At 39.8% G+C, this 24,468-nt stretch overlaps 1 protein-coding gene across 5 annotated transcripts in view; it reads right to left on the reverse strand.

Moving 5' to 3' along the window:
• The window catches only part of LOC106596771 (receptor-type tyrosine-protein phosphatase mu), a 300,100-nt gene that overhangs the window by 175,480 nt on the left and 100,152 nt on the right, over positions 1–24,468 (reverse strand). For all 5 annotated transcript variants that reach the window (XM_082973221.1, XM_082973223.1, XM_082973222.1 and 2 more), the window contains one exon: positions 4,483–4,703. In XM_082973221.1, the coding sequence (XP_082829347.1) occupies positions 4,483–4,703 (221 nt within the window). The remainder of the gene's footprint in view (positions 1–4,482; positions 4,704–24,468) is intronic.

The following is a 24,468-nucleotide window of genomic DNA, read 5'->3' on the forward strand; positions in this document are numbered from 1 at the left end:
CAATGTCTTGAGACGAAGAAGAAAACATTCCATAGTCACATTTCTCAAGGCTACAACATGACCTAACGTAGCCTTTTCATCCAACCAACATGTGATGTCAGGACCAGCCAGCAAGACTATAATCCCATCAACATGTGAGGCCAGGACCAGCCAGCAAGACTATAATCCCATCAACATGTGAGGCCAGGACCAGCCAGCAAGACTATAATCCCATCAACATGTGAGGCCAGGAGCAGCCAGCGAGGTTATAATCCCACCAACATGTCAGGCCAGGACCAGCCAGCAAGGTTACAATCTCACCAACATGAGGCCAGGACCAGCCAGCAAGACTATAATCTCACCAACGTGAGGCCAGGACCAGCCAGCAAGACTATAATCCCATCAACATGTGATGTCAGGACCAGCCAGCAAGACTATAATCCCATCAACATGTGAGGCCAGGACCAGCCAGCAAGACTATAATCCCATCAACATGTGAGGCCAGGAGCAGCCAGCGAGGTTATAATCCCACCAACATGTCAGGCCAGGACCAGCCAGCAAGGTTACAATCTCACCAACATGAGGCCAGGACCAGCCAGCAAGACTATAATCTCACCAACGTGAGGCCAGGACCAGCCAGCAAGACTATAATCCCATCAACATGTGATGTCAGGACCAGCCAGCAAGACTATAATCCCATCAACATGTGATGTCAGGACCAGCCAGCAAGACTATAATCCCATCAACATGTGATGTCAGGACCAGCCAGCAAGACTATAATCCCATCAACATGTAATGTCAGGACCAGCAAGCAAGACTATAATCCCATCAACATGTGAGGCCAGGACCAGCCAGCAAGACTATAATCCCATCAACATGTGAGGCCAGGAGCAGCCAGTGAGGTTATAATCCCACCAACATGTCAGGCCAGGACCAGCCAGCAAGGTTACAATCTCACCAACATGAGGCCAGGACCAGCCAGCAAGACTATAATCTCACCAACGTGAGGCCAGGACCAGCCAGCAAGACTATAATCCCACCAACATGTGAGGCCAGGACCAGCCAGCAAGACTATAATCCCATCAACATGTGAGGCCAGGACCAGCCAGCAAGACTATAATCCCATCAACATGTGATGTCAGGACCAGCCAGCAAGACTATAATCCCATCAACATGTGATGTCAGGACCAGCAAGCAAGACTATAATCCCACCAACATGTGAGGCCAGGAGCAGCTAGCAAGACTATAATCCCATCAACATGTGAGGCCAGGAGCAGCCATCAAGGTTATAATCCCACCAACATGTGAGGCTAGGACCAGCCAGCAAGGTTACAATCTCACCAACATGAGGCCAGGACCAGCCAGCAAGACTATAATCTCACCAACGTGAGGCCAGGACCAGCCAGCAAGACTATAATCCCATCAACATGTGAGGCCAGGACCAGCCAGCAAGACTATAATCCCACCAACATGTGAGGCCAGGACCAGCCAGCAAGACTATAATCCCATCAACATGTGAGGTCCGGACCAGCCAGCAAGACTATAATCCCATCAACATGTGAGGCCAGGACCAGCCAGCAAGACTATAATCCCATCAACATGTGAGGCCCGGACCAGCCAGCAAGGCATCATCACCATCTCCATCATTGTGACCTCTACAATAAAGAAATTAAATGCTGTAGATATCTAGAAAAAAAATGCAAAAATAACCAAAAAAATAATCTTACCTCATTGATCTGATCCAAAGTTAAACGTATAGATTAACGTAAGAAGGCATGGGTCGGAGAGAGATACAGTATCAGTGAACAGTTAGATAGATGGATGCACTGGCCTCCATAACTTCAAATACATATCGGAACAGTACATGATCAAAACAGAACAAATGAATCGCTTCATTATCTCCCCCTCCTCTCATCTGTCCTGTGGGCTTCTGGGGTGGAAGGGGGGGGGACGACAGGTTGAATCTCTGAGTTTTAAGGGGATTTAACCTCTTCGGGCTAGGGGGCACTATTTTCACATCCGGATGAAAAGCGTGCCCAAAGTAAACTGCATGTTACTCAGGCCCAGAAGCTAGGATATACATATAACTGATAGGTTTGGATAGAAAACACTCTAAAGTTTCTAAAACTGTTAAAATTACGTCTGTGAGTATAACGGAACTGATATAGCAGGCGAAACACCAAGGAAAACCATCCCCCCCAAAAAAAATTCAGCTAACCTCTATTTTCAATGGCTAGTACTATAATTATAAGCCCCTGTCCTCCCAGATTGCAGTTCCTAGGGCTTCCACTAGATGTCAACAGTCTTTAGAAAGAGTTTCATGCTGGTTTTTGGAAAAATGAGCCAGAAATTGTAGTTTTTCTAGGTGGCTCCCATTTTGGCTGTAGTCTTTCCAAGCGCGTGGACGAGTGCGCGTTTTTTTGGTTTATCTCCGGTAAAGACAATAACGATTCTCCGTCTTAAATTTTATAGTTTATTTGCGTAAGCAGGATACATAAGGTTTGATTATAAACGTTGTTTGACTTTGTTTGGAAAAGTTTATTAGTAACGTTTGGGATTCATTTTGTATGCATCTTGACGGAGGGAAACTGAGTGGATTTTTGACTGAAGCGCGCCTGCTAAACTGAGTTTTTATGGATATAAAGATGGACATTATCGAAGAAAAGGATCATTTGTGATGTAACTGGGACCTTTTGGAGTGCCAACAGAAAAAGATCATCAAAGGTAAGGCATTTTTTAATATCGCTATTTCTGACTTTTGTGTCGCACCTCCCTGGTTGAAAATGATTTGTTATGCATTTGAATGATGGGGCACTGTCCTCAGATAATCGTATTATTTGCTTTCGCCGTAAAGCCTTTTTGAAATCTGACACGGCGGCTGGATTAACAACAAATTAAGCTTTAATTTGACGCATTGCACTTGTGATTTCATGAAAGTTTAATATTTATAGTAATTTAATTTGAATTTGGCGCTCTGCCATTTCACCGGATGAGGGGTTCCGCTAGCGGAACGTCTAGCCATAACAGGTTTTAAAGGGATAGTCTGTGAGGCAGGTTGAATCCCTGAGCTTTAAGGGGCTATTTATAGGGATAGTCTGTGAGGCAGGTTGAATCCCTGTGTTTTAAAGGGATAGTCTTTGAGGCAGGTTGAATCCATGTGTTTTAAGGGGCTAGTCTGTGAGGCAGGTTGAATTCCTGTGTTTTAAGGGGCTAGTCTGTGAGGCAGGTTGAATCCCTGTGTTTTAAAGGGATAGTCTGTGAGGCAGGTTGAATCCCTGTGTTTTAAAGGGATAGTCTGTGAGGCAGGTTGAATCCCTGTGTTTTAAGGGGCTATTTAAAGGGATAGTCTGTGAGGCAGGTTGAATCCTTGTGTTTTAAAGGGATAGTCTGTGAGGCAGGTTGGGTCCCTGCCGGGCCCAGCCAGCTGCTAGCGTAACGAGGGAAAATGAGAATGACGCTTCTCTTGCCTCGACTCGACGAGGGTCGTTTGGGTGTCAGAAAGAAAGAGGCAGGGTGTCAGACTGACATAGTGGCAGTCTGTCTCTGTCTCAGTGTTGGAGGCTGTTGGGTAACAATAGCCTCCTGAAGAGAGGGAGAACCTTGTCACAATTAACTTTAATCTGACCAAACAAAAGACCGTTTATCACACAGTTTTTAATCACTAACTTTTTAAATGTGAGTCCTAAAGGCTTCCTCACTGTGTGAGTGGTTCCACACAGAATCCCCCCCCCCCCCCCCCCCCCCCACACACACACACACACACACACACACCACACACACACACACACACACACACACACACACACACACACACACACACAACAACAACTGCAGAAGAGGCAGTCTAACACCATAAGGAAAAGACAAACAGCAAAACGAGTCACACAGCGCGTAGTTTGTGTCCCAAATGGAACCCTATGCACTTTATAGTGCACTACTTTAGACCAGGGCCAATAGGGTGATCTGGTTAAAGGTAGTGTAGTATATTGGACCAGGGCCCACATAGTACTCTGGTCAAACGTAGTGCACTATATAGGGAATAGTGTGCCATTTGGGACGTATACAGGGGACAAATTAAAACTCAATTTAATTCAAGAATTAAAAAGCGCTATCTATTTACAATGACGTAGTCTCCATTTCTTGAATCGGAATTTAAATTAATTTCCTTAATTTACGGAATCTGAATTGTAGGAGTGAGAGCAGAGAACAAGGTAGAAGAAATGGAACCGACCCAGTGAGCTCAAGGCGAAAGGTCAAAGGTGAAGTTGTGTCCCCACATACACATTCAGTACCTTTCCCCTGTTCAATCTAGTTACATCACTAACTACTATAATGAAGGGAGAAAGGATGGATCCATTTTTAAAGAGTTGGAACCAAGCCACAGTGAGAAGTAGGGAGGGGGGTCTCCATGAGCGGGAGGTGAAAGTTGACATGTCACAGTGATTTCGAACGAGATGTGGTGAAAGTTGAAAAGAGGACAAAAGGTGAAAGTTCGTCACCCACCTCATACTCCTCCTTGAAGCCGTATCCCTCCGCACATTTCATCTGTGTGATGTGCTGCAGCAGGTCGGCTACTCGGATAGCAGGGTGGAGCTGGCCTGTCTGGTAGGGCGCGTCTACTGTCCCCTCCCTCTTTCTCAGGGAGTGGCCGTGAGACTGGACCAGACTACTGGTGTCACTGCAGCTACCGCCACCACCACCACCACCCATCGTCTGGCTGTCGTCTGGACAGATACAGAGAAGACGCAGGCAGGCAGGCAGAGACAGATAGAGAGAAACAGAAAATAAAGAGGAACAACGGGTCAGGATGGTGAGTGAACTCTGAGGCAAACTCTTGGTGACACCAGGCATGGAAACACATTTACTTTTAACATAGAGAAGGAAAAACTCCTGGCCCTAGCCACAATGCCTGTCAAAAATTATATGAGTGACTTAACATAGAGAAGGAAAAACTCCTGGCCCTAGCCACAATGCCTGTCAAAAATTATATGAGTGACTTAACATAGAGAAGGAAAAGCTCCTGGCCCTAGACACAATGCAGTCATATGAGAATAGAGAGAAAATGGCTTAAAATAGGAATTCTGGTAGCGACACAATGGCTCAGTTCCAATATCCACACAAAATGTTGCTGTTTTAAAGCTAATTTCCTGTAATTCTACACATGTTGCCATGGCTATTATGCCTTGTTCTAATGTTATCTGAGTGACTCAAACATTATAATAAAATCAATGTGGGCGCCATGCCATGACATTTGGGGAATTAAAGATTCTCCCTGACTGTCTAGTTTCTTATTTCGGTGATTGATAGATCTCAAAGATGATCTTATGTATAAATATATAGCTCCATTATCTTTTATGTATTCTTTATATCTGATTTTATTCGTGGCGGTGCGCCGCTGCTAAATGCTCATATAGGGGAAACACTGATAATACATTGCTTCAAGTGGTAGTAAGTATGCATTCTAAGTGATATGTTAGGTTGGCTATTGGAACGACGTCGTAGGATGAGTGAATGTGGAGAGGAGGAGAAAGCTCAGAACATTGGGTTATGATTGGTCTGATTCTGTGACTCAGTATTACTATGATGTGGGAAGTAGTCAGTAATACTATGATGTGGGAAGTAGTCAGTAATACTATGATGTGGGAAGTAGTCAGTAATACTATGATGTGGGAAGTAGTCAGTAATACTATGATGTGGGAAGTAGTCAGTAATACTATGATGTGGGAAGTAGTCAGTATTATTATGATGTGGTAAGTAGTCAGTATTATTATGATGTGGGAAGTAGTCAGTAATACTATGATGTGGGAAGTAGTCAGTAATACTATGATGTGGGAAGTAGTCAGTATTATTATGATGTGGGAAGTAGTCAGTATTACTATGATGTGGGAAGTAGTCAGTATTATTATGATGTGGGAAGTAGTCAGTAATACTATGATGTGGGAAGTAGTCAGTATTATTATGATGTGGGAAGTAGTCAGTATCATTATGATGTGGGAAGTAGTCAGTATTATTATGATGTGGGAAGTAGTCAGTAAAACTATGATGTAGGAAGTAGTCAGTATTACTATGATGTGGGAAGTAGTCAGTATCATTATGATGTGGGAAGTAGTCAGTATTACTATGATGTGGGAAGTAGTCAGTAATACTATGATGTGGGAAGTAGTCAGTAATACTATGATGTGGGAAGTAGTCAGTAATACTATGATGTGGGAAGTAGTCAGTAATACTATGATGTGGGAAGTAGTCAGTAATACTATGATGTGGGAAGTAGTCAGTATTATTATGATGTGGTAAGTAGTCAGTATTATTATGATGTGGGAAGTAGTCAGTAATACTATGATGTGGGAAGTAGTCAGTATTATTATGATGTGGGAAGTAGTCAGTATTATTATGATGTGGGAAGTAGTCAGTAATACTATGATGTGGGAAGTAGTCAGTAATACTATGATGTGGGAAGTAGTCAGTATTATTATGATGTGGGAAGTAGTCAGTATTATTATGATGTGGGAAGTAGTCAGTATTATTATGATGTGGGAAGTAGTCAGTAATACTATGATGTGGGAAGTAGTCAGTATTATTATGATGTGGGAAGTAGTCAGTATCATTATGATGTGGGAAGTAGTCAGTATTATTATGATGTGGGAAGTAGTCAGTAAAACTATGATGTAGGAAGTAGTCAGTATTACTATGATGTGGGAAGTAGTCAGTATCATTATGATGTGGGAAGTAGTCAGTATTATTATGATGTGGGAAGTAGTCAGTAAAACTATGATGTGGGAAGTAGTCAGTAATATTATGATGTGGGAAGTAGTCAGTATTATTATGATGTGGGAAGTAGTCAGTAATACTATGATGTGGGAAGTAGTCAGTATTATTATGATGTGGGAAGTAGTCAGTAATACTATGATGTGGGAAGTAGTCAGTATTATTATGATGTGGGAAGTAGTCAGTATTATTATGATGTGGGAAGTAGTCAGTAATACTATGATGTGGTAAGTAGTCAGTATTATTATGATGTGGGAAGTAGTCAGTAATACTATGATGTGGGAAGTAGTCAGTATTATTATGATGTGGGAAGTAGTCAGTATTATTATGATGTGGGAAGTAGTCAGTAAAACTATGATGTGGGAAGTAGTCAGTATTATTATGATGTGGGAAGTAGTCAGTAATACTATGATGTGGGAAGTAGTCAGTATTATTATGATGTGGGAAGTAGTCAGTAATACTATGATGTGGGAAGTAGTCAGTAATACTATGATGTGGGAAGTAGTCAGTATTATTATGATGTGGGAAGTAGTCAGTATTACTATGATGTTGGAAGTACTCAGTAATACTATGATGTGGGAAGTACTCAGTAATACTATGATGTGGGAAGTAGAGGCATTAAAAACAAATTATTTAAAAGGAGTAAAGTAATATATTTAGTTTATTTTGATACACCTCATATTGACATTAGGGATGTTGTATTTTCAATTCCCCTCAGACCCCTGTCAGTGGCAGAAAGAGGCAGAGATAAGATGGTCATGAAGATGTCTTGTGGATGTGGATGCTTGTGGCTTCAGTGCAACACAATGGCGGATGCAGTCAGGCAGGTACCATCCAAGCAACTTTGCTCAATACAACCAATACAATGCAAACAAACAAAAACAACCCCCCCCCCCTCCCCCAAAAACAAAACAGGAGATAATGCATGATAATGCAGCCATGAATGGTGTACTGTGATCATGCTAGACAAGGCTAATGGCTTCAAGGTGGAAACCGAGGGGAGGTGAAATGTCCACTGGCCATGCAGATGTCATAATAGAATAATAATAGTTATATCCACGAATCAGCTCTCTCACTGTCATCTGTGTGTTCCTGTGACATCACCTCCTTCCCCAAACCAAGGCCAAGACCAGGGGGCCCTGGTGACTTACCATTTATGGGCACTTTTATAGGAGATACATAAAGAGGTTAATTACGAGAAGAGAGGAGGAGAGAGGAGAGAAGAGAAGAGAGAAGGAGAAGAGAGAGGAGGAGAGAAGAGAGAAGGAGAAGAGAGAGAGGAGGAGAGAAGAGAAGAGAGAGAGGAGAGGAGAGAAGAGAGAAGGAGAAGAGAGAGAGGAGGAGAGAAGAGAGGAGGAGAGGAGAGAAGAGAGAAGGAGAAGAGAGAAGAGGAGAGAAGGAGAAAAGGAGAGAAGGAGAAGAGAGAGAGGAGGAGAGAGGATAAGAGAAGGAGAAGAGAGAGAGGAGGAGAGAGGATAAGAGAAGGAGAAGAGAGAGAGGAGGAGAGAGGATAAGAGAGGAGAAGAGCGAGAGGAGAAGAGAGGAGGAGAGGAGAAGAGAAGAGAGGTAAAGAGAAGAGAAGAGAGGTAAAGAGAAGAGAAGAGAGGAGAAGAGCGAGAGGAGGAGAGAAGAGAAGAGAAGAGAGGAGGAGAGAAGAGAAGAGAGAAGGAGAAGAGAGAGAGGAGAAGAGAGGAGGAGAGAAGAGAAGAGAAGAGAGAAGGAGAAGAGAGAGAGGAGGTAAGCAACAATACATCATAAGCACCGTTACAGTGTAAACTGTTTTCAGAGCTACTGATTGTTAGATCACATCATGCCTGTGCTGTTTTAAATCAGTAAGGCCTGGGCTTTGTTTATTTGATGAGGAAATTGTGGCGTGGGCATTTCAACAGTGCAATACAGTCTTAAAAGAACAAATCAAAAACAGAATGGTTTTCAAGGGGACAAAATGGTTTTCAAGGGGACAGAATGGTTTTCAAGGGGACAGAATGGTTTTCAAGGGAACAGAATGGTTTTCAAGGGAACAGAATGGTTTTCAAGGGGACAGAATGGTTTTCAAGGGAACAGAATGGTTTTCAAGGTGACAGAATGGTTTTCAAGGGAACAGAATGGTTTTCAAGGGAACAGAATTAATTTCAAGGGAACAGAATGGTTTTCAAGGGGACAGAATGGTTTTCAAGGGGACAGAATGGTTTTCAAGGTGTCAGAATGGATTTCAAGGTGTCAGAATGGATTTCAAGGTGTCAGAATGAATTTCAAGGTGTCAGAATGGATTTCAAGGTGTCAGAATGGATTTCAAGGTGTCAGAATGAATTTCAAGGTGTCAGAATGGATTTCAAGGGGACATAATCAAAAAATGCAACAACAAAAAACTGTTTGTGGCCTCACTCCTGAAATGGAATTAGATGTGGTTATGATTGCTGCGATATAAAAAATGTAAGAACGTTTGTGTACTATGGACATTTTGGGTGACATGATGCAAAATAAAGTTATGGTACATAATAATTATTGTGACACAAAATAAAGCCTGCAATGAGATGAACAAGATGCACTAATCACTTACATTAAATGATAATCAACTCCCCTAACATGTTATCTCAAACTGTCACAACGATAATCAACTCCCCTAATATGTTATCTCAAACTGTCACAACGATAATCAACTCCCCTAACATGTTATCTCAAACTGTCACAACGATAATCAACTCCCCTAACATGTTATCTCAAACTGTCACAATGATAATCAACTCCCCTAACATGTTATCTCAAACTGTCACAACGATAATCAACTCCCCTAACATGTTATCTCAAACTGTCACAACGATAATCAACTCCCCTAACATGTTATCTCAAACTGTCACAACAATAATCAACTCCCCTAACATGTTATCTCAAACTGTCACAATGATAATGAACTCCCCTAATATGTTATCTCAAACTGTCACAACGATAATCAACTCCCCTAACATGTTATCTCAAACTGTCACAACGATAATCAACTCCCCTAACATGTTACCTCAAACTGTCACAACGATAATCAACTCCCCTAACATGTTATCTCAAACTGTCACAACGATAATCAACTCCCATAATATGTTATCGCAAACTGTCACAACGATAATCAACTCCCCTAATATGTTATCTCAAACTGTCACAACGATAATCAACTCCCCTAATATGTTATCTCAAACTGTCACAACTAAAAACAGATAACCTTTTCCAGCCAGCCCGCTTCCTGGCTCGCAACCAGCTAGCGCCTAATGGCTACATGCTTCATTGCTTCCCAAGCTAATGTTAACTGTCAACATGGTTTAAAAATGACAGGTATTATGTTGATTCCATGTTATGGTGGTAAAATTAGACTTTAATGGTGGCGTTGTTGTAGAAGCAGAAATATAGTGTTTTTATGTTTTTCTTGAGATCTGTGGCAAACATCTCACACTAACACGATCCCTGTTGTGTTGTATGTGTTTCCTTCTGGCCTCGTTCATTACCATGGATACCACTATACCACTACTGTCTTACTGTAATAAATATAACTATTATTATGATCATGTTTTTCCTAAATATATAGTTTAACATAAAAACATTTCTGGAAGGTTCAGTTCTGTGTAGGCTTATACTTCAGGCTGGTCTCCCTCTCTCTGTCTCTCTCTCTCTGTCACCCTCTCTGTCACCCTCTCTCTCTCTGTCTCCCTCTCTCTGTCTCCCTATCTGTCTCCCTCTTTCCCTAACAGTCTCCCTATCAGTCTCCCTATCTGTCTCCCTCTCTCCCTATCTGTCTCCCTCTCTCCCAATCAGTCTCCCTCTATCCCAATCAGTCTCCCTCTATCCCAATCAGTCTCCCTCTATCCCAATCAGTCTCCCTCTATCCCAATCAGTCTCCCTCTATCCCAATCAGTCTCCCTCTCTCCCTATCAGTCTCCCTATCAGTCTCCCTCTCTTCCTATCAGTCTCCCTCTCTCCCTATCAGTCTCATTATCAGTCTCCCTCTCTCCCTATCAGTCTCATTATCAGTCTCCCTCTCTCCCTATCAGTCTCATTATCAGTCTCCCTCTTTCCCTATCTGTCTCCCTCTCTCCCAATCAGTCTCCCTCTATCCCAATCAGTCTCCCTCTATCCCAATCAGTCTCCCTCTATCCCAATCAGTCTCCCTCTCTCCCTATCAGTCTCCCCATCAGTCTCCCTCTCTTCCTATCAGTCTCCCTCTCTCCCTATCAGTCTCATTATCAGTCTCCCTCTCTCCCTATCAGCCTCATTATCAGTCTCCCTCTCTCCCTATCAGTCTCATTATCAGTCTCCCTCTTTCCCTAAGTCTCCCTATCTATCTCCCTCTCTCCCTGTCTCCCTCTATCCCAATCAGTCTCCCTCTTTCCCTATCAGTCTCCCTATCTGTCTCCCTCTCTCCCTATCTGTCTCCCTCTCTCCCTATCAGTCTCCCTATCGGTCTCCCTATCAGTCTCCCTCTCTCCCTATCAGTCTCCCTATCAGTCTCCCTCTCTCCCTATCAGTCTCCCAATCAGTCTCCCTCTCTCCCTATCAGTCTCATTATCAGTCTCCCTCTCTCCCTATCAGTCTCCCTCTCTCCCTATCAGTCTCCCTCTCTCCCTATCAGTCTGTTTCCCTCTGTCTGTCTCTCTCCGTCTCTGTCTCTGTCTCCGTCTCCGCCGCTCTCTCTGCCGCTCCCTCTGCCGCTATCTCTATCTCCCTGTCTCTGTCTCCCTCTCTGTCTCCCTTTCTGTCGCTCCATCTGTCGCTCTTGCTCTGTCTCTCTCACTCTCTCCCTCTCTCTCCGTCTCCCTCTCCGTCTCCCTCTCTGTCTCCCTCTCTGTCTCCCTCTCTGTCACTCACCCTGTCTCTCATAGAAGGCCAGCATCCCTTTATCGCCTCTTCACTGGGGTTTTGCGGGTACTATTTAATGAAGCTGACATTTGAGGACTTGTGTTTCTCAAACTAGACACTCTAATGTACTTGTCCTCTTGCTCAGTTGTGCACCGGGGCCTCCCACTCCTCTTTCTATTCTGGTTAGAGCCAGTTTACGCTGTTCTGTGAAGAGAGTAGTACACAGAGTTGTACGAGATCTTCGGTTTCTTGGCAATTTCTTGCATGGAATAGCCTTCATTTCTCAGAACAACAATAGAGTTTCAGAAGAAAGTTATTTGTTTCTGGCCATTTTGAGCCTGTAATCGAACCCACAAATGTTGATGCTCCAGGGACTCAACTAGTCTAAAGAACACCAGTTTTATTGCTTCTTTAATCAGAACAACAGTTTTCAGCTGTGCTAACATATTTGCAAAAAGGGTTTTCTAATGATCAAATTTGATGGTGTTCTGGGATTGATTTGCACTTTTAGCACCAAAGTACGTTCATCTCTAGGAGACAGAATGCGTCTCCTTCCTGAGCGGTTTGACGGCTGCGTGGTCCCATGGTGTTTATTCTTGCGTACTATTGTTTGTACAGATGGACATGGTACCTTCAGGCGTTTGGAAATTGCTCCCAAGGATGAATCAGACTTGTCGAGGTCTCCAATTGTTTTTCAGCGGTCTTGGCTGATTTCTTTTGATTTTCCCATGATGTCAAGCAGAGGCACTGAGTTTGAAAGTAGGCCTTGAAATACTTCCACAGGTAAACCTCCAATTGACTCAAATGATGTCAATTAGCCTATCAGAAGCCTCTAATGCCATGACATCATTTTCTGGAACTTTCCAAGCTTTTTTAAAGGCACAGTCAACTAAGTGTATGCAAACTTCTGACCCGCTGGAATTGTGATACGGTTGTTGGAAAAATTACTTGTGTCATGCACAAAGTAAGTGTCCGTACCGACTTGCCAAAACTATAGTTTGTTAACAAGAAATGTCTGGAGTGGTTAAAAAACAGGTTTTAATGACTCCAACCTAAGTGTATGTAAACTTCCGACTTCAATTGTAAGTGGTTGATCTCTCTGTTTATAGAAGTGGTTGATCTCTCTCTCTGTTCATATAAGTGGTTGACCTCTCTCTGTTTATATAAGTGGTTGATCTCTCTCTGTTTATATAAGTGGTTGATCTCTCTCTCTCTGTTTATATAAGTGGTTGATCTCTCTCTGTTTATATAAGTGGTTGATCTCTCTCTCTCTGTTTATAAGTGGTTGATCTCTCTCTCTATGTTTAAAATAGTGGTTGATCTCTCTCTCTGTTAATAGAAGTGGTTGATCTCTCTCTCTGTTAATAGAAGTGGTTGATCTCTCTCTCTGTTTATAGAAGTGGTTGATCTCTCTCTCTCTCTGTTTATAGAAGTGGTTGATCTCTCTCTCTCTCTGTTTATAAGTAGTTGAACTCTCTCTCTCTATATGTTTATATAAGTGGTTGATCTCACCCTCTGTTTATATGAGTGGTTGATCTCTCTCTATGTTTATATAAGTGGTTGATCTCTCTCTCTCTCTGTTTATATAAGTGGTTGATCTCTCTCTCTCTCTCTGTTTATATATGTGGTTGATCTCACTCTCTGTTTAAATAAGTGGTTGAACTCACTCTCTGTTTAAATAAGTGGTTGATCTCTCTCTCTGTTTATGGAAGTGGTTGATCTCTCTCTCTGTTTATGGAAGTGGTTGATCTCTCTCTATGTTTATATAAGTGGTTGATCTCTGTTTATATAAGTGGTTGATCTCTCTCTCTGTTTATATAAGTGGTTGATCTCTATCTATGTTCATATAAGTGGTTGATCTCTCTCCCTGTTTATAAAAGTGGTTGATCTCTCTCTCTGTTAATAGAAGTGGCTGATCTCTCTCTGATTATATATGTTGTTGATCTCTCTCAGTTTATAAAAGTGGTTGATCTCTCTCTCTGTTCATATAAGTTGTTGATCTCTCTCCCTGTTTATAAAAGTGGTTGATCTCTCTCTCTGTTCATAGAAGTGGCTGATCTCTCTCTGATTATATATGTTGTTGATCTCTCTCAGTTTATGTAAGTGGTTGATCTCTCTCTGATTATATATGTGGTTGATCTATCTCTCTGTTTATATAAGTGGTTGATCTCTCTCTCTGTTAATAGAAGTGGTTGATCTCTCTCTCTGTTTATAGAAGTGGTTGATCTCTCTCTGTTTATAGAAGTGGTTGATCTCTCTCTCTGTTTATAAGTAGTTGAACTCTCTCTCTCTCTGTTAATAGAAGTGGTTGATCTCTCTATGTTTATATAAGTGGTTGATCTCTCTCTATGTTTATATAAGTGGTTGATCTCTCTCTGTTTATGTAAGTGGTTGATCTCTCTCTGTTTATATAAGGGGCTGATCTCTCTCTGTTTATAGAAGTGGTTGATCTCTCTCTCTGTTTATATAAGTGGCTGATCTCTCTCTATTTATAGAAGTGGTTGATCTCTCTCTGTTTATAGAAGTGGCTGATCTCTCTCTATTTATAGAAGTGGTTGATCTCTCTCTCTCTCTGTTTATAGAAGTGGTTGATCTCTCTCTCTATTTACATAAGTGGTTGATCTCTCTCTCTCTCTGTTTATATAAGTGGTTGATCTCTCTCTCTCTGTTTATATAAGTGTCTGATCTCTCTCTCTGTTTATGTAGGTGGTTGATCTCTCTCTCTCTGTTTATATATGTGGTTGATCTCACTCTCTGTTTAAATAAGTGGTTGATCTCACTCTCTGTTTAAATAAGTGGTTGATCTCTCTCTCTGTTTATGGAAGTGGTTGATCTCTCTCTCTGTTTATGGAAGTGGTTGATCTCTCTCTATGTTTATATAAGTGGTTGATCTCTGTTTATATAAGTGGTTGATCTCTCTCTCTGTTTATATAAGTGGTTGATCTCTCTATGTTTATATAAGTGGCTGATCTCTCTATGTTTATATAAGTGGCTGATCTCTCTATGTTTATATAAGTGGCTGATCTCTCTATCTCTCTGTTTATATAAGTGGTTGATCTCTCTATCTCTCTGTTTATATAAGTGGCTGATCTTTCTATCTCTATATTCATATAAGTGGTTGATCGCTCTCACTCTCTTTCTGTTTAAATTAGTGGTTGATCTCTCCCTGTTTATAGAAGTGGTTGATCTCTCTGTTTATATAAGTGGCTGATCTTTCTATCTCTATATTCATATAAGTGGTTGATCGCTCTCACTCTCTTTCTGTTTATATAAGTGGTTGATCTCTCTCTGTTTATAAGTGGTTGATCTCTCTCTCTGTTTTTATAAGTGGTTGATCTCTCTCTCTCTCTCTCTCTCTCTCTCTCTCTCTCTGTCTCTGTATCTCACTCTACATATTCGTGTTTGAACTCTCTCCATTTAAATATGTGGTTGATCTCTCTGTTAATAGAAGTGGCTGATCTCTCTCTGATTATATATGTTGTTGATCTCTCTCAGTTTATGTAAGTGGTTGATCTCTCTCTCTGTTCATATAAGTTGTTGATCTCTCTCCCTGTTTATAAAAGTGGTTGATCTCTCTCTCTCTCTGTTCATAGAAGTGGCTGATCTCTCTCTGATTATATATGTTGTTGATCTCTCTCAGTTTATGTAAGTGGTTGATCTCTCTCTGATTATATATGTGGTTGATCTCTCTCTCTGTTTATATAAGTGGTTGATCTCTCTCTCTGTTAATAGAAGTGGTTGATCTCTCTCTCTGTTAATAGAAGTGGTTGATCTCTCTCTGTTTATAGAAGTGGTTGATCTCTCTCTCTGTTCATATAAGTGGTTGATCTCTCTCTCTGTTAATAGAAGTGGTTGATCTCTCTCTGTTTATAGAAGTGGTTGATCTCTCTCTCTGTTTATATAAGTGGTTGATCTCTCTCTCTGTTAATAGAAGTGGTTGATCTCTCTCTGTTTATAGAAGTGGTTGATCTCTCTCTCTGTTTATATAAGTGGTTGATCTCTCTCCCTGTTAATAGAAGTGGTTGATCTCTCTCTCTGTTTATAAGTAGTTGAACTCTCTCTCTCACTGTTAATAGAAGTGGTTGATCTCTCTCTCTGTTTATAGAAGTGGTTGATCTCTCTCTGTTTATAGAAGTGGTTGATCTCTCTCTCTGTTTATAAGTAGTTGAACTCTCTCTCTCTCTGTTAATAGAAGTGGTTGATCTCTCTATGTTTATATAAGTGGTTGATCTCTCTCTATGTTTATATAAGTGGTTGATCTCTCTCTGTTTATGTAAGTGGTTGATCTCACTCTCTATTTACATAAGTGGTTGATCTCTCTCTGTTTATATAAGGGGCTGATCTCTCTCTGTTTATAGAAGTGGTTGATCTCTCTCTCTGTTTATATAAGTGGCTGATCTCTCTCTTTTTATAGAAGTGGTTGATCTCTCTCTGTTTATAGAAGTGGCTGATCTCTCTCTATTTATAGAAGTGGTTGATCTCTCTCTCTCTCTGTTTATAGAAGTGGTTGATCTCTCTCTGCTTATATAATGGTTGATCTCTCTCTGCTTATATAAGTGGTTGATCTCTCTCTATGTTTATATAAGTGGTTGATCTCTCTCTCTCTGTTTATATAAGTGGTTGATCTCTCTATCTCTCTGTTTATATAAGTGGCTGATCTTTCTATCTCTATATTCATATAAGTGGTTGATCGCTCTCAATCTCTTTCTGTTTAAATTAGTAGCTGATCTCTCAATGTTTATATAAGTGGTTGATCTCTCTCTGTTTATAAGTGGTTGATCTCTCTCTCTCTGTTTATAAGTGGTTGATCTCTCTCTCTCTCTCTCTCTCTCTGTCTCTCCTTATATAAGTGGTTGATCTCTCTCTATGTTCATATAAGTGGTTGATCTCTCTCCCTGTTTATGTAAGTGGTTGATCTCTCTCTATGTTTATATAAGTGGTTGATCTCTCTCTATGTTTATATAAGTGGTTGATCTCTCTCTCTCTGTTTATGTAAGTGGTTGATCTCTCTCTCTCTGTTTATGTAAGTGGTTGATCTCTCTCTCTCTCTGTTTATGTAAGTGGTTGATCTCACTCTCTGTTTACATAAGTGGTTGATCTCTCTCTGTTTATATAAGTAGCTGATTTCTCTCTGTTTAGAAAGTGGTTGATCTCTCTCTCTGTTTATATAAGTGGCTGATCTCTCTCTGTTTATATAAGTGGTTGATCTCTCTCTCTCTGTTTATAGAAGTGGTTGATCTCTCTCTCTGTTTATATAAGTGGCTGATCTCTCTCTGTTTATATAAGTGGTTGATCTCTCTCTGCTTATATAATGGTTGATCGCTCTCTCTGTTTATATAAGTGGTTGATCTCTCTGTCTATTTACATAAGTGGTTGATCTCTCTCTCTCTCTCTGTTTATATAAGTGGTTGATCTCTCTCTCTATTTACATAAGTGGTTGAACTCTCTCTCTCTCTGTTTATAGAAGTGGTTGATCTCTCTCTCTCTCTCTCTGTTTATAGAAGTGGTTGATCTCTCTCTCTCTGTGTATAAGTGGTTGATCTCTCTCTCTCTCTCTCTCTCTCTCTGTCTCTCCTTATATAAGTGGTTGATCTCTCTCTATGTTCATATAAGTGGTTGATCTCTCTCCCTGTTTATAAAAGTGGTTGATCTCTCTCTCTGTTAATAGAAGTGGCTGATCTCTCTCTGATTATATATGTTGATGATCTCTCTCAGTTTATATAAGTGGCTGATCTCTCTCTGATTATATATGTTGTTGATCTCTCTCAGTTTATATAAGTGGTTGATCTCACCCTCTGTTTATATAAGTGGTTGATCTCTCTCTATGTTTATATAAGTGGTTGATCTCTCTCTATGTTTATATAAGTGGTTGATCTCTCTCTCTCTGTTTATGTAAGTGGTTGATCTCTCTCTCTCTGTTTATGTAAGTGGTTGATCTCTCTCTCTCTGTTTACATAAGTGGTTGATCTCTCTCTCTCTGTTTATATAAGTGGCTGATCTCTCTCTGTTTATATGTGGTTGATCTCTCTCTCTCTCTGTTTATAGAAGAGGTTGATCTCTCTCTCTGTTTATATAAGTGGCTGATCTCTCTCTGTTTACATAAGTGGTTGATCTCTCTCTGCTTATATAATGGTTGATCGCTCTCTCTGTTTATATAAGTGGCTGATCTCTCTCTATTTACATAAGTGGTTGATCTCTCTCTCTCTCTCTCTGTTTATATAAGTGGTTGATCTCTCTCCTTATTTACATAAGTGGTTGATCTCTCTCTCTCTATGTTTATAGAAGTGGTTGATCTCTCTCTCTCTCTCTCTCTGTTTATAGAAGTGGTTGATCTCTCTCTCTCTGTTTATAGAAGTGGTTGATCTCTCTCTCTCTGTTTATATAAGTGGCTGATCTCTCTCTCTGTTTATGTAGGTGGTTGATCTCTCTCTCTCTGTTTATATATGTGGTTGATCTCACTCTCTGTTTAAATAAGTGGTTGATCTCTCTCTCTGTTTATGGAAGTGGTTGATCTCTCTCTCTCTGTTTATATTAGTGGTCGATCTCTGTTTATATAAGTGGTTGAACTCTGTTAATAGAAGTGGTTGATCTCTCTCTCTGTTTATGTAAGTGGTTGATCTCACTCTCTATTCACATGAGTGGTTGATCTCACTCTCTATTTACATAAGTGGTTGATCTCTCTCTGTTTATATAAGTGGCTGATCTCTCTCTGTTTACATAAGTGGTTGATCTCTCTCTGTTTATATAAGGGGCTGATCTCTCTCTGTTTATAGAAGTGGTTGATCTCTCTCTCTGTTTATATAAGTGGCTGATCTCTCTCTATTTATATAAGTGGTTGATCTCTCTCTCTCTGTTTATATAAGTGGTTGATCTCTCTCTCTCTCTCTTTCTGTTTACATACGTGGTTGATCTCTCTCTGCTTATATGTGGTTGATCTCTCTCTCTCTCTCTGTTTATATAAGTGGTTGAACTCTCTCTCTGTTTATATAAGTGGCTGATCTCTCTCTCTGTTTATATAAGTGGCTGATCTCTCTATCTCTATGTTTATATAAGTGGTTGATCTCTCTCTCTGTTTATATAAGTGGTTGATCTCTCTATCTCTATGTTTATATAAGTGGTTGATCTCTCTCTGTTTATATAAGTGGCTGATCTTTCTATCTCTATATTCATATAAGTGGTTGATCGCTCTCACTCTCCTTCTGTTAAAATTATTGGTTGATCTCTCCCTGTTTATATAAGTGGTTGATCTCTCTCTGTTTATAAGTGGTTGATCTCTCTCTCTCTCTGTCTCTCCTTATATAAGTTGTTGATCTCTCTCAGTTTATATAAGTGGCTGATCTCTCTGTTAATAGAAGTGGTTGATCTCTCTCTCTGTTATTCGAAGTGGTTGATCTCTCTCTCTCTGTTTATAAGTAGTTGAACTCTCTCTCTCTCTCTCTATGTTTATATAAGTGGTTGATCTCACCCTCTGTTTATATAAGTGGTTGATCTCTCTCTATGTTTATATAAGTGGTTGATCTCTCTCTCTCTGTTTATGTAAGTGGTTGATCTCACTCTCTATTTACATAAGTGGTTGATCTCTCTCTGTTTATATAAGTGGCTGATCTCTCTCTGTTTACATAAGTGGTTGATCTCTCTGTTTATATAAGTGGCTGATCTCTCTCTGTTTATATAAGTGGTTGATCTCTCTCTCTGTTTATAGAAGTGGTTGATCTATCTCTCTCTCTGTTTATATAAGTGGCTGATCTCTCTCTGTTTATAGAAGTGGTTGATCTCTCTCTCTGTTTATAGAAGTGGTTGATTTCTCTCTCTGTTTATATAAGTGGTTGATCTCTCTCTCTCTCTCTCTGGTTATATGTGGTTGATCTCTCTCTGTTTATATAAGTGGTTGATCTCTCTCTCTCTGTTTATATAAGTGGCTGATCTCTCTCTATTTATAGAAGTGGTTGATCTCTCTCTGTTTATAGAAGTGGCTGATCTCTCTCTATTTATAGAAGTGGTTGATCTCTCTCTCTCTCTGTTTATAGAAGTGGTTGATCTCTCTCTGCTTATATAATGGTTGATCTCTCTCTGCTTATATAAGTTGTTGATCTCTCTCTATGTTTATATAAGTGGTTGATCTCTCTCTCTCTCTGTTTATATAAGTGGTTGATCTCTCTATCTCTCTGTTTATATAAGTGGCTGATCTTTCTATCTCTATATTCATATAAGTGGTTGATCGCTCTCACTCTCTTTCTGTTGAAATTAGTAGCTGATCTCTCCCTGTTTATATAAGTGGTTGATCTCTCTCTGTTTATAAGTGGTTGATCTCTCTCTCTGTTTATAAGTGGTTGATCTCTCTCTCTCTCTCTCTCTCTCTGTCTGTCTCTCCTTATATAAGTGGTTGATCTCTATCTATGTTCATATAAGTGGTTGATCTCTCTCCCTGTTTATAAAAGTGGTTGATCTCTCTCTCTGTTAATAGAAGTGGCTGATCTCTCTCTGATTATATATGTTGTTGATCTCTCTCAGTTTATATAAGTGGTTGATCTCACCCTCTGTTTATATAAGTGGTTGATCTCTCTCTATGTTTTTATAAGTGGTTGATCTCTCTCTATGTTTATATAAGTGGTTGATCTCTCTCTCTCTGTTTATGTAAGTGGTTGATCTCTCTCTCTCTCTCTGTTTATGTAAGTGGTTGATCTCACTCTCTGTTTACATAAGTGGTTGATCTCTCTCTGTTTATATAAGTAGCTGATTTCTCGCTGTTTATAAAGTGGTTGATCTCTCTCTCTCTCTGTTTATATAAGTGGCTGATCTCTCTCTGTTTATATAAGTGGTTGATCTCTCTCTCTCTGTTTATAGAAGTGGTTGATCTCTCTCTCTGTTTATATAAGTGGCTGATCTCTCTCTGTTTATATAAGTGGTTGATCTCTCTCTGCTTATATAATGGTTGATCGCTCTCTCTGTTTATATAAGTGGCTGATCTCTCTCTCTATTTACATAAGTGGTTGATCTCTCTCTCTCTCTCTGTTTATATAAGTGGTTGATCTCTCTCTCTATTTACATAAGTGGTTGATCTCTCTCTCTCTCTGTTTATAGAAGTGGTTGATCTCTCTCTCTCTCTCTCTGTTTATAGAAGTGGTTGATCTCTCTCTCTGTTTATAGAAGTGGTTGATCTCTCTGTCTCTGTTTATATAAGTGGCTGATCTCTCTCTCTGTTTATGTACGTGGTTGATCTCTCTCTCTCTGTTTATATATGTGGTTGATCTCACTCTCTGTTTAAATAAGTGGTTGATCTCTCTCTCTGTTTATGGAAGTGGTTGATCTCTCTCTCTCTGTTTATATAAGTGGTTGATCTCTGTTTATATAAGTGGTTGAACTCTGTTAATAGAAGTGGTTGATCTCTCTCTCTGTTTATGTAGGTGGTTGATCTCTCTCTCTCTGTTTATATATGTGGTTGATCTCACTCTCTGTTTAAATAAGTGGTTGATCTCACTCTCTGTTTAAATAAGTGGTTGATCTCTCTCTCTGTTTATGGAAGTGGTTGATCTCTCTCTCTGTTTATGGAAGTGGTTGATCTCTCTCTATGTTTATATAAGTGGTTGATCTCTGTTTATATAAGTGGTTGATCTCTCTCTCTGTTTATATAAGTGGTTGATCTCTCTATGTTTATATAAGTGGCTGATCTCTCTATGTTTATATAAGTGGCTGATCTCTCTATGTTTATATAAGTGGCTGATCTCTCTATCTCTCTGTTTATATAAGTGGTTGATCTCTCTATCTCTCTGTTTATATAAGTGGCTGATCTTTCTATCTCTATATTCATATAAGTGGTTGATCGCTCTCACTCTCTTTCTGTTTAAATTAGTGGTTGATCTCTCCCTGTTTATAGAAGTGGTTGATCTCTCTGTTTATATAAGTGGCTGATCTTTCTATCTCTATATTCATATAAGTGGTTGATCGCTCTCACTCTCTTTCTGTTTATATAAGTGGTTGATCTCTCTCTCTGTTTTTATAAGTGGTTGATCTCTCTCTCTCTCTCTCTCTCTCTCTCTGTCTCTGTATCTCACTCTACATATTCGTGTTTGAACTCTCTCCATTTAAATATGTGGTTGATCTCTCTGTTAATAGAAGTGGCTGATCTCTCTCTGATTATATATGTTGTTGATCTCTCTCAGTTTATAAAAGTGGTTGATCTCTCTCTCTGTTCATATAAGTTGTTGATCTCTCTCCCTGTTTATAAAAGTGGTTGATCTCTCTCTCTGTTCATAGAAGTGGCTGATCTCTCTCTGATTATATATGTTGTTGATCTCTCTCAGTTTATGTAAGTGGTTGATCTCTCTCTGTTTATAGAAGTGGTTGATCTCTCTCTCTGTTTATATAAGTGGTTGATCTCTCTCCCTGTTAATAGAAGTGGTTGATCTCTCTCTCTGTTTATAAGTAGTTGAACTCTCTCTCTCTCTGTTAATAGAAGTGGTTGATCTCTCTCTCTGTTTATAGAAGTGGTTGATCTCTCTCTGTTTATAGAAGTGGTTGATCTCTCTCTCTGTTTATAAGTAGTTGAACTCTCTCTCTCTGTTAATAGAAGTGGTTGATCTCTCTATGTTTATATAAGTGGTTGATCTCTCTCTATGTTTATATAAGTGGTTGATCTCTCTCTGTTTATGTAAGTGGTTGATCTCACTCTCTATTTACATAAGTGGTTGATCTCTCTCTGTTTATATAAGGGGCTGATCTCTCTCTGTTTATAGAAGTGGTTGATCTCTCTCTCTGTTTATATAAGTGGCTGATCTCTCTCTATTTATAGAAGTGGTTGATCTCTCTCTGTTTATAGAAGTGGCTGATCTCTCTCTATTTATAGAAGTGGTTGATCTCTCTCTCTCTCTGTTTATAGAAGTGGTTGATCTCTCTCTGCTTATATAATGGTTGATCTCTCTCTGCTTATATAAGTGGTTGATCTCTCTCTATGTTTATATAAGTGGTTGATCTCTCTCTCTCTGTTTATATAAGTGGTTGATCTCTCTATCTCTCTGTTTATATAAGTGGCTGATCTTTCTATCTCTATATTCATATAAGTGGTTGATCGCTCTCACTCTCTTTCTGTTTAAATTAGTAGCTGATCTCTCCCTGTTTATATAAGTGGTTGATCTCTCTCTGTTTATAAGTGGTTGATCTCTCTCTCTCTGTTTATAAGTGGTTGATCTCTCTCTCTATTTACATAAGTGGTTGATCTCTCTCTCTGTTTATAGAAGTGGTTGATCTCTCTCTCTCTCTCTGTTTATAGAAGTGGTTGATCTCTCTCTCTCTGTGTATAAGTGGTTGATCTCTCTCTCTCTCTCTCTCTCTCTCTCTCTGTCTCTCCTTATATAAGTGGTGGATCTCTCTCTATGTTCATATAAGTGGTTGATCTCTCTCCCTGTTTATAAAAGTGGTTGATCTCTCTCTCTGTTAATAGAAGTGGCTGATCTCTCTCTGATTATATATGTTGATGATCTCTCTCAGTTTATATAAGTGGCTGATCTCTCTCTGATTATATATGTTGTTGATCTCTCTCAGTTTATATAAGTGGTTGATCTCACCCTCTGTTTATATAAGTGGTTGATCTCTCTCTATGTTTATATAAGTGGTTGATCTCTCTCTATGTTTATATAAGTGGTTGATCTCTCTCTCTCTGTTTATGTAAGTGGTTGATCTCTCTCTCTCTGTTTACATAAGTGGTTGATCTCTCTCTCTCTGTTTATATAAGTGGCTGATCTCTCTCTGTTTATATGTGGTTGATCTCTCTCTCTCTCTGTTTATAGAAGTGGTTGATCTCTCTCTCTGTTTATATAAGTGGCTGATCTCTCTCTGTTTACATAAGTGGTTGATCTCTCTCTGCTTATATAATGGTTGATCGCTCTCTCTGTTTATATAAGTGGCTGATCTCTCTCTCTATTTACATAAGTGGTTGACCTCTCTCTCTCTCTCTCTCTGTTTATAGAAGTGGTTGATCTCTCTCTCTCTGTTTATAGAAGTGGTTGATCTCTCTCTCTCTGTTTATATAAGTGGCTGATCTCTCTCTCTGTTTATGTAGGTGGTTGATCTCTCTCTCTCTGTTTATATATGTGGTTGATCTCACTCTCTGTTTAAATAAGTGGTTGATCTCTCTCTCTGTTTATGGAAGTGGTTGATCTCTCTATGTTTATATAAGTGGTTGATCTCTCTCTATGTTTATATAAGTGGTTGATCTCTCTCTGTTTATGTAAGTGGTTGATCTCACTCTCTATTTACATAAGTGGTTGATCTCTCTCTGTTTATATAAGGGGCTGATCTCTCTCTGTTTATAGAAGTGGTTGATCTCTCTCTCTGTTTATATAAGTGGCTGATCTCTCTCTATTTATAGAAGTGGTTGATCTCTCTCTGTTTATAGAAGTGGCTGATCTCTCTCTATTTATAGAAGTGGTTGATCTCTCTCTCTCTCTGTTTATAGAAGTGGTTGATCTCTCTCTGCTTATATAATGGTTGATCTCTCTCTGCTTATATAAGTGGTTGATCTCTCTCTATGTTTATATAAGTGGTTGATCTCTCTCTCTCTGTTTATATAAGTGGTTGATCTCTCTATCTCTCTGTTTATATAAGTGGCTGATCTTTCTATCTCTATATTCATATAAGTGGTTGATCGCTCTCACTCTCTTTCTGTTTAAATTAGTAGCTGATCTCTCCCTGTTTATATAAGTGGTTGATCTCTCTCTGTTTATAAGTGGTTGATCTCTCTCTCTCTGTTTATAAGTGGTTGATCTCTCTCTCTATTTACATAAGTGGTTGATCTCTCTCTCTGTTTATAGAAGTGGTTGATCTCTCTCTCTCTCTCTGTTTATAGAAGTGGTTGATCTCTCTCTCTCTGTGTATAAGTGGTTGATCTCT

The sequence above is a fragment of the Salmo salar genome, chromosome 03 (assembly GCF_965601325.2).
Source record: "Salmo salar chromosome 03, fSalSal1, whole genome shotgun sequence".
NCBI lineage: Eukaryota > Metazoa > Chordata > Actinopteri > Salmoniformes > Salmonidae > Salmo > Salmo salar.